This window comes from Artibeus jamaicensis, unplaced genomic scaffold, assembly GCF_021234435.1.
Source record: "Artibeus jamaicensis isolate MK-2021 breed Jamaican fruit bat unplaced genomic scaffold, CSHL_Jam_final contig_466, whole genome shotgun sequence".
NCBI classification, from domain to species: domain Eukaryota; kingdom Metazoa; phylum Chordata; class Mammalia; order Chiroptera; family Phyllostomidae; genus Artibeus; species Artibeus jamaicensis.
Genome location: NW_026521844.1, coordinates 20655150 through 20672864, shown reverse-complemented (window position 1 = coordinate 20672864; position 17715 = coordinate 20655150). Strand labels below are relative to the sequence as shown.

General features: G+C 38.4%; 1 protein-coding gene and 1 pseudogene across 4 annotated transcripts in view; one reads left to right on the top strand and one right to left on the bottom strand.

Moving 5' to 3' along the window:
• Nucleotides 1–17715, top strand: part of OPA1 (OPA1 mitochondrial dynamin like GTPase) — a 95015-nt gene that overhangs the window by 52275 nt on the left and 25025 nt on the right. For all 4 annotated transcript variants that reach the window (XM_053667206.1, XM_053667209.1, XM_053667207.1 and 1 more), the window contains 8 exons: nt 2043–2208; nt 4431–4583; nt 9560–9668; nt 10394–10473; nt 13577–13717; nt 15413–15529; nt 16840–16933; nt 17437–17547. In XM_053667206.1, coding sequence (XP_053523181.1) covers nt 2043–2208; nt 4431–4583; nt 9560–9668; nt 10394–10473; nt 13577–13717; nt 15413–15529; nt 16840–16933; nt 17437–17547 — 971 coding nt within the window. The remainder of the gene's footprint in view (nt 1–2042; nt 2209–4430; nt 4584–9559; nt 9669–10393; nt 10474–13576; nt 13718–15412; nt 15530–16839; nt 16934–17436; nt 17548–17715) is intronic.
• LOC119039013 (band 4.1-like protein 2) lies at nt 6205–8872 on the bottom strand (annotated as a pseudogene).

Below are 17715 nucleotides of genomic sequence, written 5' to 3'. Positions count from 1 at the left end.
AAGATGTCTGTAATTATTTAAGTCACAGGACTTTTTAATTTATACATGGTGATCTGGAAGCAGTGTTATAAGCATTTTATGTCCTAACATAAAATGTCATATTCTTATATATATTCCACTATACTTTAATAATACTTTAAGAAAATTATTAGGTTGATTAGGTTTGACATATGGTGTATTATAGTGAGAAATAGCCTCTCAACATTTTTATGCAATATACCTGATCATCAGGAATCAATTACTGACATTAAGCAGGAGATAATTGATATATCATTAACATTATGTGACCATCATCGTAGATTTATTTTTTATTTGTCATTTAGAAGGGTAGCTGGCTGGACTTATAGAAACACACTTTTTTAAAAGAAATGGTATCATAGTATGGATCCAATGTTTGGCGAAAGGTATTAAGTTTATTTTGTTGAAGTTAAAAGACCTTTTGATAAGCAGAATGTTTTTGTACATTATAGTATTATATTATAGTAGAAATTAGTTTGGGAGATACCAAATAAATGTTTTCTTGATTTCTTGATTTCTACTTATTTTTCTTGATTGAAGTAGTTGTCTTTTTCTTATAGAGATTTGTGTTCCTGTAAGATAACCTTTATGGTAGAATTTCCAACTTCATTGCACATCGTTTATATTGTTATCTTAGTAATTGTTATCTTAGTATTGTTATCTTAGAAGTGTTGAACAATATTTCCTCACAATTTCCTATAATATCTCTTTGCTGTGGTTGATAAACTTAAAATTATACCAACTTTTCAGTCTTGGACTCCAGTTCACAGTCAACACATGTAATGTATATATTAATAATAAGCAAACAAGCCAGTGATGCTTAGAATTACTAGTCATTGGGGAAATGCAAGTTAAAATTACAATATGTTACCACTGTAAACCTATTAGAATGACTAATGTTAAAAGAACTAACACACCAAGTGTTGACAAGGTGTAGATCTAGAGTTCTCATACTCTGCTGGTAGGAATGTAAAATGGTCCCTCCATTTTGGAAAAGTTTGACAGTATCTTAAAAAGTTAAGTATATAATTACGCTATGATCAGCCATGCCACTTGTAGACTGGTTACCCAAGAAGAACAAAAGATGTCCATACAAAGACTTGTATGTGAATGCTCATAGCAGCTTTATTTGTAATGGCAAAAACTAGAAACAACCCCAGTGACCCTCTGCAAGTAAATAAGTAAACAGATTCATGTAATGGAATACTACACAGCAATGAAAAGAAGTGAAATATTAATCTACACACCATATGTAAATCTCAAAATAATTATGCTGAGTGAAAAAAGAGCAAGAGTACATGCTGTATGGGTGTATTTATATGAAATTCTGGAAAATATAAACTAAATCTGTAGTGACACAAAGCAGATCCAGTGGTTATAACTCTTGGGGATGATGCATATAAGACCAAATTCAAGGAGTTCATCATCACCAAACCCTTATTATATGAAATGTTAAAGGGACTTACCTAAGAAAAAGAAGATAAAAAAGATGAACAGTGAAAGGACAGCAAACTCACAGTTATTAAGAACCACACCTAAAACAAAAGCAAACTAAGAGGACAGCTAGATCAGGAGCAGAACCATAGAAATGAAGATCACATGGAGGGTTAGCAACAGGGGAGTGGGAGGAGGAGAAGAGGGGAGAAGGTACAGAAAATAAGTAGCATAGATGGTAGGTAGAAAATAGATAGGGGGGAGGGCAAGAATAGTATGGGAAATACAGAATCTAAAGAGCTTGAGACACGTGGTCATAAACTGAAGGGGGGAATGGTGGGGGAGGGGCTGTGCAGGGTGGAGGGAAATGAAGGGGGAAATTAGAACAACTGTAATTCCATAATCAATAAAATATATTTTTAAAAAATTCATTATCTTGATCATGATGATACACGGGTGTGTATATCTGTCAACACTAAGTATATGCAGCTTATTATAAGTTAATGATACTTCTGATAAAGCTGTTTTTAAGAACTTAATATTATATTTAAATTTAGTGTTCTTGAAGCTTTTTATTTTTTAAATTTCAGGGAGGAAATCCTTCAGCAGTCTTTGTGGGAAAGAGTGTCAACTCATGTGATTGAAAACATCTATCTTCCAGCTGCACAGACCATGAATTCGGGGACTTTTAACACCACAGTGGATATCAAGCTCAAACAGTGGACTGATAAACAGCTTCCTAATAAAGCAGTAGAGGTTAGGATATAATTTAATTAAATGGGTAAGAAGCATTATCTGAAGGGAGTAGGAGCCGTGAGGTTTAGATTGTATTCCCATTACAGCCACTATCTTTCTTTTTATCTATATACTCCATTTATTCTTTATTCCTCATGTTTGTTTGGGAATTAAGTTTAATACTGCCATCAGTTACTACTGTTATAAAACTTTACTAAATGTTACAAAACTTTATTATGGTGTTGGTGTGAGTGTTGTTTTTCTTCCAAAGGTAACACTTAACAAAGCCACCAAAATGTGCTTGAATATTTTGTAAAATATTTTAAAATTATTCTGTGGATAAAGATTCCATAAGGACATGTTTAATGGATTAAATATTTCATCTATCGATTTTCTGCAAGGCTCAACTATACTTAATAATCATTTACTTAACTTGTGTCTTGCCAGAAGGTTAGACTGAAAATTATAAGTGCCTTAAAGAATGCATTTCTGTTACCCGTGTATCTTGGCCCTGCCACTGAGTAGCTGTATGAGCCTTGGGCTGCTTGCTCAAGGTTTCTGTTTCCTGGTCTATAAAATTAAGGGTGGTAATGTCACCTACTTCATAGATTGTTATAAGGAGGAAGTGAGTTAATGTTTGTGAAATACATAGACAATACCTGGCCTATAGTGATTGTTCAGTAAATGCAGCTGATGTTACAATGATGATGATGATGATGATGACCAGCATCCAGAGTGATCATCCATGCATGTTACCTGAAGAAGGATCGTTCTAAGAGTCAGTGGGTCCAGCACTTCTGTGTGAGGATGTGCACAAAATTAGGATCAGTGTGAAAAATAATTTTGTTTTTCATACCTTAGAAATAAAATGTTTCTGGCTAGGTGTTTCGCCCCTTTCCTATCCTGTCCTAGCTTCTTCACCTCTGGTCTCAATTGCCTCAACCCTCCCTTTCTGAGAACTCTTGTGGTCAGACCACCTAAGCTGCATGTTGCTGACCCCTGGTCTGTTCTCCACACATTCACCCTACGGTAGTCAGAGCTGCTGCTACCGCTTCACTAGCTCTCCTCACTACTGATCAACCCCAACATTTTTGGGGCCCTGTGTCACAACAGGATATTTTTATATCCTACAGTTCAAGCAGTGGACGTGGTCATAGAAATGGCAATGGTCTGCCTCCTGCTGCTTAGCACCTTCACACCTAGTTGTGGTATAGAGATGTGGACCTGCTGAAGGTCTAGAAACATCGATTTTAATACTCACTGTGTATTCTTGGGCAGGCACCTTTCTTTATGCCATAATTTCTTCACATTTCAGATGAAGAAGGCTAAATGTAAAATACCATTAACTGGTCTACTTTAATTTTAAGTATAGTTCTTAATTACTTTTGACACTGCTCTTCCTTTCACTATTCATGTAATTAGGAGTTAGCTGTAATACAAGGCTGAATAATACTCAGCTGTGTCGGAGAGCATCGATGCACTGCTTTACATAGTTGCACAAAGACAAAAAATGTGAAGAAGACTAAGTCATTAAGAACTTTTAGCCCTGGCTGCTGTGGCTCAGTGGATTGAGTGCCATCCTGCAAACCAAAGGGTTGCTGGTTCCATTCCCAGTCAGGGCACTTGCTTGGGTTGCTGCCGGGTCCCCAGATGGGGGTGTACAAGAGGCAGCCACACACACTGATGTTTTTCTCCCTCACTGTCTCCCTCCCTTCCCCTCTGTCTAAAAATAAATAAATAAAATCTTTAAAAAAAAAGAAATTTTAAACTTTGTACAGTGCAGAAGAAGCAAGCAAACTCAAGTACTGTAAGAGAATGAACTAAGCCCAGTAGCTGGCAGAGTGCACACCCTGTCTAGAGGAGCAGCTCCCATTCAGCTTTGGCAGGTGGCGGCATCAGGGAATGTGAGTATAGTGTTGCCAGATGGCTCCAGAAAGGCCGGAAATGTAGATTTGCACAGGAAGTCTTTCAATTTTTAAATCCTGGGTTCTAATTTAAAAAATTTTTAAACACTGTGTATGTCTACCCCCGCATGTCAGGAATTCACATCTGTCCCACCAGAGACCAGGGTAAGATCACTAAGCCAGAGTTTGTATTTGCTGACTTTTTTTAATGTGGTTTCTGTGTATTTTCTGATAAGCTGATTTGTCACATCTATTTGACTTAAATTCATCTGTTTATTTTTCTTGTTACACATTAAATGAAAGTATGTAGTATAAATTTTTTGTTATAAATAATCCTAGGTTGCTTGGGAGACGCTACAAGAAGAATTCTCCCGCTTCATGACAGAACCAAAAGGAAAAGAGCATGATGACATATTCGACAAACTTAAAGAGGCTGTTAAAGAAGAAAGTATTAAACGCCACAAGTGGAATGACTTTGCAGAGGACAGTCTGGTATGTCACCTGTGTCTCGGGGCGTCTGCCTCACGCACCGTTTCTCAACTTGATAGTTGCGTGGGAGGCTATTTTTACATGACTGAGTTGGATTCCGGATTTAAAATAATGAAGGAAAGAAATAGATTTACGACCTGTAATTGACCCTCTGACATTTCTCTTCTCTTCTATGATCGTCTTCTGTTATTTCTTTCTTGGCTATCATTTCAGAAAAAAAGTCAAACTTCTCAGTAAACAGGCTTCTGTAAACTTCAGCAAATTATTATCCATTAGCCTGAACTGATAGTTGCTTCTCATTTTACTCACTCTCTGTGGTAATGAAAGGACTTAGATGCATTGATTTGTAATGGATTTGGGTCATGAAGTGTCCGACTCCCAGACTCATAATGCTGACTGCCGTGCACTGAATGCTTACAAAGTGCCAGAAGCTCTGCTGTGTATTTTGTAAGCATTGTGTTAGCTCTTTTTCTTCAGAACTTATACCAACCTCATTTTATAACAGGATTGCAGAAAGCAGGATGTCATTTAATACAACTTAAAGCTGCTATAAATCTAATCTCGCAGCATAACTATACACAGGGTCAAAAGCAAAGGAAAAAATGTTTAATGCAGTTAATAAATCCCTATCAGGTGTCTGGTGTCAGCTTTAAATGGTCTAGCTTTCTTATAACCATCAAAAAAACACTACTGCCCCTACCAACTCCTCTCCCCGGTGTCCTCAACCCTGCGTGAATTATCAAACTATCCAGAAGAGAGAGGCGTGCTCAATAACAGAAGGTCAGCTCTGCCTGTAGTGTTCTACACAAATGCTCCAGCAGTGAGAAGGAGTGAAATGTGGACATGTAAAGAAAGAAAGCACTGAAGTTTTAAGCAGCCTGAATGTTTAGAAGGGAAGAAACAGTTTCCTCTTTCTCCTTCCTCCTGGTTCTGGAATGCTGCCAAAGAGCGTGTGTCTGAGAAGCGCTGGCTCTGTGGGGCACTGGCGTCTGTAAACACTGTGCGTGGTCAGCAGAATTCTTCCTGATGCTCTAGTCTGTGGATTCTGACTCTGCTAATAGTAAAGTCACAGAACTGGAAAGTCAAAAGGGTTCAATATAAAAAGATATCCCCAATGAATTTCTCAAACATTAGAAAACTTTCAAGGTGTATGAAATGTTTTTAATTCACATTAATATTTTTTCATACAATATATTTATTGCAATCTGAAAACTCTAAATATTTACTGTAATTCAATGAGAAGCATCTGGAAGAAGGAAAGTTGTTACCTAAATTAGTCAGTTTCCTTTCCGCACAATAGCACCTCTTCAAGTAAACAGCACCTTATCAGAATGAGCCATAAAAAGCAGGTGGTTGTACACAAAGTAAACTGGAAACAAAACAAATCTCCCTAATTAAAAAAAAGAAAATCTAGAAGTGGTTATAAAACAAAATAATATATTAAAATGCAAAGGAACGGCGTAGGCCAGACCTGTTAAGGTGAGGTTTGCAGTTTGCATTTTAGTCCTTCAGGCTTCTGGTCACCGACTGTTTGTAGTATGAATTTGCTGGAGTAGTGAGTAGTGGTGTGGCGTTAACACCCGAAGTGGTCAGAAGTCTTCAGGCTCACGAAGTTGCATGTTGTTTAATAAATGAATTTGTCGATTTGCTCTCCCCCCTCCTCCAACTCCACTTCTTTGTGCTGCACCACTCTTGTGACTGTGACCGACAGCCGGGGTGATGCTGTCTGGCTCCCCTGACGGCCTGGGCCAGTGCCTGCCTGTGGTCAGCATCTACATCTCCTACGACCATGATGCAGTTCTCAGTTCTACTTTCAGATCTCCCACCTTCCATAGTCTTGGTGATGTGTGCAGTTGTGGTTGTCAATACAGAGTCAGATGTGATGGTCTGTACTGTTACTAACTAACATGACTGAGTCACCAGCTGCCCCACCATCAATATGTGGAGACTCCTGCGATGGCTTGGGTGTCAGTTTGGATGACAGGGACTTCCTTGGTGTAGATTTCTGTCCTTTATGGGGCATCAAAAATGTTTACCTTCTCTCTTTTTACCATGGCTGGCTCTGAATAACAAATAATTTGAGGCAAAACATCAGCGTCAGCATGAGACACCTGTCCGTTAACTTCATGGTGCTTGTCCTCTGTGTCCTCGCTCACATCTCCCTTGGTAGTACCTTTGTGTACAGTCTCCTCTGCAGACGTCTTTGGGGCAGCCACACTTTCCTGGGTCACTTTTCTACTGTGCTCACACCGGCACCTGCTTGTTTGCCTGGGCTCGCTCCAGGCACTGGTTGCTCCCTCTCTACTGTCTTGGCTGCTCGGCTGTTTCTCCCTCCACCTCTTCTTCATACTCCTCCAGTTCTTCCTTTACGGTGCCCTCAGTCACACAGTGTTGGGGTGCACTCTCCCCCGTCTTCCTCCTCACCCCCACTGCTGCTTCTGCTTTCAGAAGACAGGGAGGTAGAGTCTCCATGTCAGAGGCTCCACCGTACAGATCGCCTCAGGACCACTCCCAGGTGCTGTCTCTTCACGTTCATTTCTTCTGTGACTATTTTCATCTTTCCCAACTCCTGCCTATTTCTTCTCCTCCGCTACATTCAGAGTCTCATGTGAGCTCTCTCCTTCAGTGAGCTGTACACGTGGAACTTTAGTAGTGCTTCTGATGTCCCTTCTGCCATCCCCATTCTGTAGCACGGCATTGCTCACAACTCCACAGCTAAGTGCTGAAACCCCCCAGCAGGGCCAGGAAAATCCTTCGTAGATAAGGTTTTGGTCCACAACACCAGTAAAGATCCATCTAGAATTCTGGAGACCCACCTACTCGATTTGCCCTGGCCTGTCAATACGGATATTTGCCTGGTGGGTCTAGGCCTGGGTGCAACCACTGTAGTGAAATTTGGACCCTAAGGTCAGGAATCTGACCTTTGGTGGCTGCTCTGAAGACACAACCCTGTAAAAAGTGTGATATTTCATATACACTTTCCATTGCTTTTCCACAGCCGGTTCAGCAGTTTGAATACAGTGGTACTTTCAAACTGTTCCAGCTCTGCTGTCCTTAGTGTAAAAGTTACTACACTGACAGGAAATTTTCTAGGTTTTCCGCCAAGCAAAACAATTGATTCTCAGTCTTTGTAAATGAGAAGCCCCTTAGCACACAGGCACAGCTTAATGTTTGCACCTTCTGGGTCCTTGGCATGATGTGGGTTAACACCATACATGGGACGCCTCTGCCATTTCTAAGACTGAGAAGCAGCTTGTGCTGGAGATAAGCGTCTGTGGGTTTTATGCAACTCTGCTGCCTTCTCTCCCAGCTTCTTCATCTGGGAGGGGGCAAAATGAAGTCACTGAGGCCATGACTGGCATACTCTTCTGGGTCGTAGTCTCCCAGCAGCCTGTGTAGTGTGGAGATCCCGGGAGGGCATCATTCGCAAAAGATCAGGGCAGATGGACAGAGGCAGTGTCCTGCCAGAGCTGAAAGCACGGGAAGTACCTGGCAATTTCTTCAGCAGTTGTCTCTATTTGTCTTGCAGGATCTAGCCAGTTTTTCTGCTCGTGGCTTTCCTGAGATGAAAGTCCAAAGTAGTCCTCCAGGAGGTTGAGATTTCACACGCTTTTTCAAGTAACACCTACCCCTTAGTACATTTTCCAGGTCACAGCTGTACTGGTGCCATCTAGGAGGGTCACTTTACAGTTCCAGTCTTTTGATGGCTTTTTGAGCAACCTTCTCTACTCTTAGCTTATTGGTCTACACTTCCTCCATCTCCCTTTTGCCGCTGCTTCTGATTTGTCTTGTATCTTCACCTTCTCCTCTCTCTCCTTCCTTCTTCAGCATACTGTGTGTCGATACTGCTCACTGACGGTGTCTTTCCTTGACAACAACTTTTAATGACCTGTTGTTTTCTCTGGGCCGTTTCTTCAGCATCACCTTTGCCCTTCCTCTCTTCTTCAGGAAGATTCCTCTTTATCTAAAACCTGTTCTTCCACAAGCTTGAATAGGCTTTTTCTTACCTCCTCCATCTCTGGCCACTACTAAGTTATAGAACTTCTGTTTCGTAAGTTACGGGTAATGAATCGAGAAATGCCCCTACTCTCAGGCTCTTCTGCCACCTCAGGCAGAGTGGACTGCGTTGGCCTTTAGATGGAGGAGATGATTGGGAATGGTTTTTCTCCTCTGGATCACATGACTGATTCTGCTGATTTTCTGCTACTTCGTGCTTCTCCTTGGTTGTATCTGCTCCTAACTGGTCAGATTGCTTGTTCCCCTTTAGAGGCAGAGCCTACATCAGAAGTCATGGTCACAGCTAATGCCATAGCCAGTGTGTGGTTGCTGTTTTGCCTCACAGAAGTTGTTTTCTAGCCACGAGCTACTACGAGTTGTTCAAACCTTCTGGCAGCAACATAGGAAACTACCTTTTGTCACCTGTTCTGCCACAAAAATATAATCAGTTTCTAGGCCTATTTAGTTCTTAAGGATACTATATATTGTTGTTGTTGGCAAAGCTGGGATGTAAGCCCCATTTTGTTTAATTATAAAACCTGACTCCTAACCTCCACCACCTGATATAATCTTTTGTTATGTATAACATTTTTATCACCATAATCAAACTTTATTAGGCACCTGCTATATGACCAATAGGAGAGGTAGAGATGAACTGAAGTGTTAACTCCTGAACTCTAGGGTTCTAGGTGTAGGATTTTATGTAGTTGAAGGTGCAGTATGACCCCCTCTCCTGCAGTGATGTTAAAGATGATCAGCTCATTTAATCTGGGCGAGGAGAAAAGTCTCCATTTGTTTTTTAGACAACAAGTGGGCAAATGGGCAGATAATAGGACCCCCTGCATTTGTGTGGAAGGAACATACTTTCATGTCGCTGTAGGTACATCTGTTATTTTGGATATTTGCTTCGCTGTCAACCTGAATAAAGTTAGTAAACAATAAGACACAAATCAGACTCACTTTGTCTTTGCATGTTGTTTCAGAGAGTTATTCAGCACAATGCTTTAGAAGACCGGTCCATCTCCGACAAACAGCAGTGGGACGCAGCCATTTACTTCATGGAAGAGGCTCTGCAGGCTCGTCTCAAGGACAGTAAGTAGGGACGTGCGCTACTGCCTTTCCAGTGTTCCCAGTGATGAAGGAATCACCCAGCTGCAAAGAACATACCGATGTTCTTTGTTAAAAACACTTTTGTTTAAAAAAATTAGTATTTCGGCCCTGGCTGGTATAGCTCAGTGGATTGAGCGCGGGCCTGCAAACCAGACAATCGCGGTTTGATTCCCAGTCAGGGCACATGACTGGGTTGCAGGCCAGTTCTCAGCAGGGGACGCATGAGAGGCAACCACACATTGATGTTTCTCTCCCTCTCTCCTTCCCTTCCCCTCTAAAGATAAATAAATAAAATCTTTTAAAAAATTAGTATTTCAAGGTCTTTGTTATTAATACTGTATTGAATATTATTTGTAGGGTTTTTTGGTCAGCTGCTTGGTAACTAAAATATTAAATAAATTAGGTATATGTTTATAAGTGTTGATTATATAAAAAGGTATATTCAAACTCTTTTAGTGTTTTCTAGTATGCTTATGAGAACCTTATAAGCAATTGTATTTTTCATAGGTTATAAACATATATAATTAAATTTTTTCTTATATATTCACCCCATCAATCATATAATTTTTCTTCATTTCAACTGACTTTATGTTGATGTATCACTTTGAAGTAGTTAAGAAAGCCAGAATATTATGTTATAATTCACGTACTTGGTAAGTGGTAAAATTCATAATGAATTTTTTAAAAGAATTTTTAACATTTTTTAGCTGAAAATGCAATTGAAAACATGGTGGGCCCAGATTGGAAAAAGAGGTGGTTATACTGGAAAAATCGGACCCAAGAACAGGTAAAAACAAATCTCTGTTCTTATGATGATAAAATTTTACTCATTTTAATTCAAGCAATAAAATACAACCTTTGCACATCTCTAGAGCAATTTTAATAATTTCAAATGTTTGTGTCAGCCTTTCTTAAATATAAAAATTTTAAAATAAACAGTAAACTGTTTAACTTATGAATGAAAGATATTTTGTAAGTAGCTATGTTATTGAAAGAAAAGGGAGTTGAAAAATACCCCTTTTGTAGTTAATTACTTTGTTCATTTTGATTTCCTGTTTGTGGTAAATTGAAGATTAAAGTTATGAGAAAAGAAAAAGAATGCCAAGGATTTCAGAGGATGTAGAATGAATATGGCTAGAGTAAAATGTAATGACTTTTTAAAACTTTATTCTATCATCTTTGGATTTTTTGGTGAGTTGTCTATTTAAATTATGTTCTTTTATCTTTTTTGTTCTTGTGTTCACAAAATAAGTATAAAATTTCAGACAGGAACTAGCATTGTAGAATCCACTTATTTACACTTAATGAGCACTGCAGAAGAACAAAATGGTAAAGACAAGTGTAACTAACTACAAATGCGTAAAAGAGGGGAAATGTGTAAATTTTTAAAGTCCCTGTCCTCTTTTTATTCCTGATTGTTGTGGCTTTTTTCCTATCTAGCATTCAGTCTTATACCACCGTCTCATCCTTGTTCATTCCTAAGTGAAAGAGTGGGGACAGAACGGAGAGCGAGAATACTTAAAGGCAGGAAGCGATGAGTAGGGTGAAGAGGTGCACCTGACCCAGTCTGTCGTTTCTGAGTCTGTGCGGTTAGAGAGGGAGACGAAGATATGGAAGTACTGAAAGAGGAGCCAAAGAGAATAGACATTATTCCTATTTTCTTATTTATGTTATTTTGTTTTTATTTTATATAGAGTTTAATTTTATAATCAACACATATTTTTTCTAGTTTCTTGTTTTATAAGCTATCAGGTGAGTCCCAATTTGTCTTAAAATAGTGAAGAGATAGTATCCTCTTCTCTTTTTCTGAAATGATTTCTGTGGAAAGGAGTCCTTAGGAGACAGAGAAGCTGGAGAAGTGGACCGAGTTACTGGTCAGATGTGCCTGTGTTCATTCAGGGTACGTCAGCTGTCCCTGCTGTACACACAGGCTGAGAGCAGGCCGTCTGCCAGAAAAAGCTTCTAGGGGACCCATCAGAGGTTTCTGACTTTGTGCAGACAGAGGTATCAGTTGAAAAAAACGGTGTAAGGCAAATAAACACCAAAGAAAAATGATGTCTGACTTGCAAGTCCTAATACAATAGTCTTAGAGTCTCCAGACAATTAATGAGGGCAAAGCTTGCCTCAGCAACTTATGGTAAATATGCTTTGGCCAAACACTCTCAGAGAGAAATGATTCCTGGTTGTAAGTTATTTTTCTCGGAAACTTAAACCCATGGGGGTCCCTTCAAGAGAAGCAGAGGGATTTGTTTTAAGGTCATACACGGATCTGTGTCCTAGAAGAGGAACAAGGAGACCTTTCAGAGAAGAACTTTCCCCTCCCTGGGTTTCAGGGCAGGGCATATGTAGGACTCAGGGTCACTTTAGAGCAGAGGCCGTGATCGGGATCATAGAGGGGCTGCTCAGCATCACCTGGGAGGTGTTCGTGTGTGTTTGTCTGCTCTTTCAAAACAGAGCCCACTGTGGAGACCACTGTCAGACCCCTGAGAGTTCGTTGTGGCTCTCTAACCTTGCTAACCCTCCCGCTCCCAGTTGAAAACCACTGCTATAGACCTCGTACCTGGGCATCGAAGAAGGGAACAGATTCCAGAGGAGGTTAAGCATGTCTCTGGGTCTCATTTTGCAAGTTTAAGGCAGCCACATCTACAGTTCTTTCTGTCTTTGAGTGGTCAGATTTAGCAGGGAAAGGAATTTAAGATTATTCTGTGTTAAGGATGATGAATCCATACTCTGAAAACTGTTTTGTGCTTTTGTGGTGTTACTTTATTCTTAGTTTTCTAAGAAAAGCTGTCTCTGGAAATTCTCACCTTGTCTGAGCTGATCTAGTGCAGACCTCAGTCAGGAGAAAAGGGAGAGGACTGCTGCCCTGCTGACCGAGTGATGCGGGGACAGAGGCACGGGGCGGGGGTGGGGGGACAGGACAGACGAGTTGGGGAGTGTCATCTTTATAGAGATTTCCTTCCTACCTCAGACCAAATAGTGGATATTTAAGGAAACAGTGACATTTCTCTTTAGTAAATAATACTTCTTCTGAAGTGTCATGTTTTTAGAGAATATTAATTAGTTCCATTTATAAGCCAGTTATTTGTGTTTGTGTTATTTTTATATAAATGCTCAGATTCGTAGGTTGGTATAGGTTAGGCTAAGTGCTATAGTAGTAACTTGTTTAATCAGTGAATTTGAAGCTCTTTCAACCATGCAATTTTAAAAGAAGTATTGGAAAATGGAAAGATACACTTGACACTGTATAAGGGTCTTATTTCCAGACTTATCACTAGTGTATATATGTTTTCCTCCTTTGGTGAAGAGATGATGAACAATTATAGAGAAGAGGTTGGAAGTGAATTTAAGAATAATAGGCACCTTACAGAAGCAATCTAAACCATGATTTTTTAATAAAAAACTTTTTTAAAATCCCACTATGAAATTTATATTTAATATACTTGGAAAGAAACTTGTCAACAGGTACAAGGCTCATGAGCATCGAGTTCTTAGATATAAGGCATTTGCAAAACACTGTCTCTTCTCGTGTACTCGGGGTCCTGTTTCCCAGACTAAAATCACACTCGAAGGTCAAGAATGAAAGTCCACAGTAAGATGGCTGGTTTCTGTACCTTCAACAGTAAAATATTTTAGAAAAGTAAAATGTAGCAAATAGGGCTTAATCAGCCTTGCTTCACTTTGCCTTGCTTCTCCTTCCTTCCTTTTCAGCCCCGCGCTGCCCTGCTCTCACACAAGCTGGAGCGCTGTGTCCTTTCTCGTGTGTGTCGATTGAGCTCGTGTCACTGGTTGTGCAACAGCAATGTGTTTATTACAGTTGGGACTTTGTTTTTGTAAGTGTGCCAGATCATGAACCAAGTAAACACCGTCTTCTTTTAAATATTTTCAAGTGCGTTCACAATGAAACCAAGAACGAACTGGAGAAGATGTTGAAATGTAATGAGGAGCACCCAGCTTATCTTGCAAGTGATGAGATAACTACAGTCCGGAAAAACCTCGAATCCCGAGGAGTAGCAGTAGATCCAAGCCTGGTAATAAATGTGCCGGAAAGCACAGACTTGCTTCCTTAGTCTCTGTTTCTCGGTGGACAGTGCCCTCAGGTCCTGCTTCCCTCAGTTATAAAAATACGAGGATAAAAATAAATACAGGGTAGACTGTTATTTGCTTATCTTCACAATGCTTATTTGAGGAAAATTTAAAGAAAAAACTGTTTCCGGGCCTGTGTCTCCTAGTTAGGGTATAAGGGATCGAAACCTCATGTTAATATCAGCTTAAGTGAAACCCAACAAGAAAAGTAATTATAGTGAGGAAAACAGTCATAAAAGAAATTTCAGAGCCACATATAATTCTTTTAAAGATTACCTTCTATTTATGTTTTCTTATTTAAGAAATGAGTCTACTTACTTTAGATTCCACCACAGGTCAGAACAAGAAAAGAAACCTGAAATTCAAAACAGTTAAAGCTGTTATACATATAGCTTTATTTATAAATTGAAAATGAAATTAAGACTAATGATTATATGAAATTATTAGTTGGCTGTAGATTTAATTTATCTACATTGCATTAGCTCTCATTAACAATAAGTTGTATTTAGTTTGATACTTTTAAATTATATGTGGCTGTAGGTGTTGATACTTTGATTAATAGAGTGGGAGAGGCTTTGTCCATATTTCTGGTATGGATTGGCTGCGTGTCTTAATTACTTCCCGTGAGCAAGAAAATCTCAGGGTTTTTCCAAAAGACACTTTGCTCAGTCACTTTATAAAGCTATAAAATAGGTTAGCAAAGTACTATGACAAGAATAGTGGATGGACTAGATGTCAAGAGATGTGAATTCTAGTACAGTTTCATTTTATTTGCTAATAATATTCCCTTTAATAATTGATATAATCTCTCTGAGCCCTATTTTTTTCATTGTCATACGGTGTTAATGATACTTGTTATTATTGTTATGCTTTAAAAAAGACAGTGGCGTGCCCTGGCTGGCATAGCTCAGTGGATTGAGCGCGGGCCTGCAAACCAGAGTATCGAGGTTCGATTCCCAGTCAGGGCACATGCCTGGGTTGCAGGCCAGTTCCCAGCAGGGGACGCATGAGAGGCAACCATACATTGATATTTCTCTCCCACTCTTTCTCCTTCCCTTCCCCTCTATCGAAAAATAAATAAATAAAATATTTAAAAAAAACAGTGGCGTGAAAGAACCTCGAACACTCTGAAGGGCATGTAGCAATAACGTGGAGTGGGTCATATTGATGTAGCAACTGAAATGTAGTATTCACAGTTACTACATGTAGTGACCCACCTTTGGGTGGGTTGATGGGCATGGTCTGAGACTAACATCCGCCTCCTACTTTGTCCAAGGCTCACTACCTCTTTTTGCCTTGGAAACTTTACCTTGAATTAAGGGAAGATAATCCTAACCTTATCTGCTCTAGAAGATGATAATTTGAGTGTAGCAGCAATGCTTGTTACAAACACTGCAGATGTTGAGTACATAAACTGGTGGGGGTTAGAGTAATAGTAACTCTAAATCTAATCTTTGTCTTGAAAAAAATGAATGAATGAAAAAGGTTGGTAGAATAACAACTTTGCCACTAGTTTTAATTAACTTTTTTATAAATATGCTTTGTATATGATTTTCAGAATGTGTTTGATTAACCTGAAGAGTGTGGAATAACTCTTTGGTGTTTGTTTGTTTGTTTGTTTGTTCATTTTTTTATTTTAGATTAAGGACACTTGGCACCAAGTTTATAGAAGACATTTCTTAAAAACAGCTCTAAACCACTGTAACCTTTGTCGAAGAGGCTTTTATTATTACCAAAGGCATTTTGTAGATTCTGAGGTAAGGTTTCTAAAAGACAAGCAAAAATGTCTTTTAGCAATAGTTTATTTTAAATGCTTACACATAAGCTTTAAGCTTTAGCATTATTTTTAAGTCCTTTGATCTTTTGGGAAAAAATGTGTGATGTGTAAAGAATGCCCTAATTCATATACTTTCAGAGATGTTTGCCACTTTGGTAGGGTCTGCATCTCACAGGCACATCATGCCAGCACCTCTAAGACTGTGTGTGCATGTAATAGGCACGAAAGCACTTTAAAATTTTTTTTTAAGAATTAACTTTGTATGTTAGAAAATAATACATTTCCATTGTACAAAGTTAATGCAATAAATAGATGTAAAAAAACATGCAAAAGGAAATAGTCCTTAACCTAGAAGTATTTCAATTGACTTTTTTGTATATTTTTGTGCAACTCTTTTGTATGTGTATAACATAGTCATACATTTGCATAATGGGAATCATAATGCAAAACAATTTTTATTGTGCTACTTTCCTATATTATGTTGTAATTCTAATTCTTTATATCACTAAAATCCTGTTTTAAATAATTCTTTTAAAGAGCTTTAAAAGTTCTTGGACAGTTGTAAATGGTTTAATGCTACATTTTACTAAATAACCTCTAGGTGGCAGGAGATGATGTATTTCTGAGCATTTTCTTACAAGCAGAAATATTTTTAATGTATCCTTCTGAAAGAGCTCTGTCAATCAGTGATCTTATGTGAGACCCCTACGATGCTTTCCTTTTGAGTTTTCAGAGGCTTAAAGTAAATTTACACTTAAATATACCTATGTAAAAAGTGGCAAAATTTTTTGCATAATTTTAATTGTTGAAAAGACCTCTTACAGAAAATTTTCTTTTAAAAAAGTTATTTTCACATACAACTGAATTTTAAAAATTTCTTTAGTATACAGTCAAAGATAAGAGGTTAACCTAAGAACATTTTTTAACATGGTCGTGAGTCGAAACTAAATACAAACTAAGGGTTATATAATATGCTGTGGGTTTCTACTTGTATATAACATAATGAAATGCCTTACTTCTCAACTCTGTTTGCTTTGTTATTGGAATCAAAGCAAAGTTACTTAGGCATGGGGTAGATACAATCCAAATTGTGAAGAATTTGATGGATCCTGTGCAGAAGAAATTAAGTAGCTTATATCTACAATAGGAATATGAGTATATATGTTAAGTAAATCTGAATATTTTTATTTAAAGCTTAGGCTGTAGTTACTCACTGTAGCAGTTATTGTGTTTATGATCAAATTTGTGTTTACATTTGCACTTGGTAATTTTAATTACCTAATATTTCAGTTGGAATGCAATGATGTTGTCCTGTTTTGGCGAATACAGCGCATGCTTGCTATCACCGCAAATACTTTAAGGCAACAACTTACAAACACTGAAGGTAAGCCACAGAGGGGCTGTTTTCTAATTTTGACATTAAAAATAATAGTAATAACATCCATAGTTAAAAACATTCCCAGATACTTCCTTTACAGTAGTTTCATTAAAAAAACTGGAGATTACTATTCGCCCCTAAAATATTAATGCAAATAAATTGTAATTGAAAAAGATGGGAGTTAAAACATACCAGGAATCTCTCTTTATTATACAAAAACTCTGTTAGAAAAGGACTTCTAAGCATCACTTGGTTTTTTGAGAAATCTGTGCCTCTGTTAAAGTGTTGGGTCTGGAGAATATGACTTTCACTGAGATATGTGTTTATTTTTATGTTGTTAAAAGTACTGTATAATAGGTAAATATTCTCCATATAACTGTGAGAAGTCTGAACTTAATAGATTAATGTGATGAGAAAAAGAAGAAGTTAATCCTCATATATTGTTAATTTCACATCCTTGTGCATTCGTAAAAGTCATGCTCCTCAGCATTTTCATTTACTTTGAACAGTCAGACGATTAGAGAAAAACGTTAAAGAAGTACTGGAAGATTTTGCTGAAGATAGTGAGAAGAAGGTTAAGTTGCTCACTGGTAAACGCGTTCAGCTGGCTGAAGACCTCAGTGAGTAGTTTTCCTGCCATTCACCTTACTGCCTTTTCATCATCCCCCTTTCTATTCGTTTGTTGACCCATTTAGTCTCAAACTTATAGAAAAGTATATACAGTGAACTCTGTTCCCTGGACTATTTGAGGGAAAGATGCTAACTTGAAGCCCCATTGTTTCCAGGTA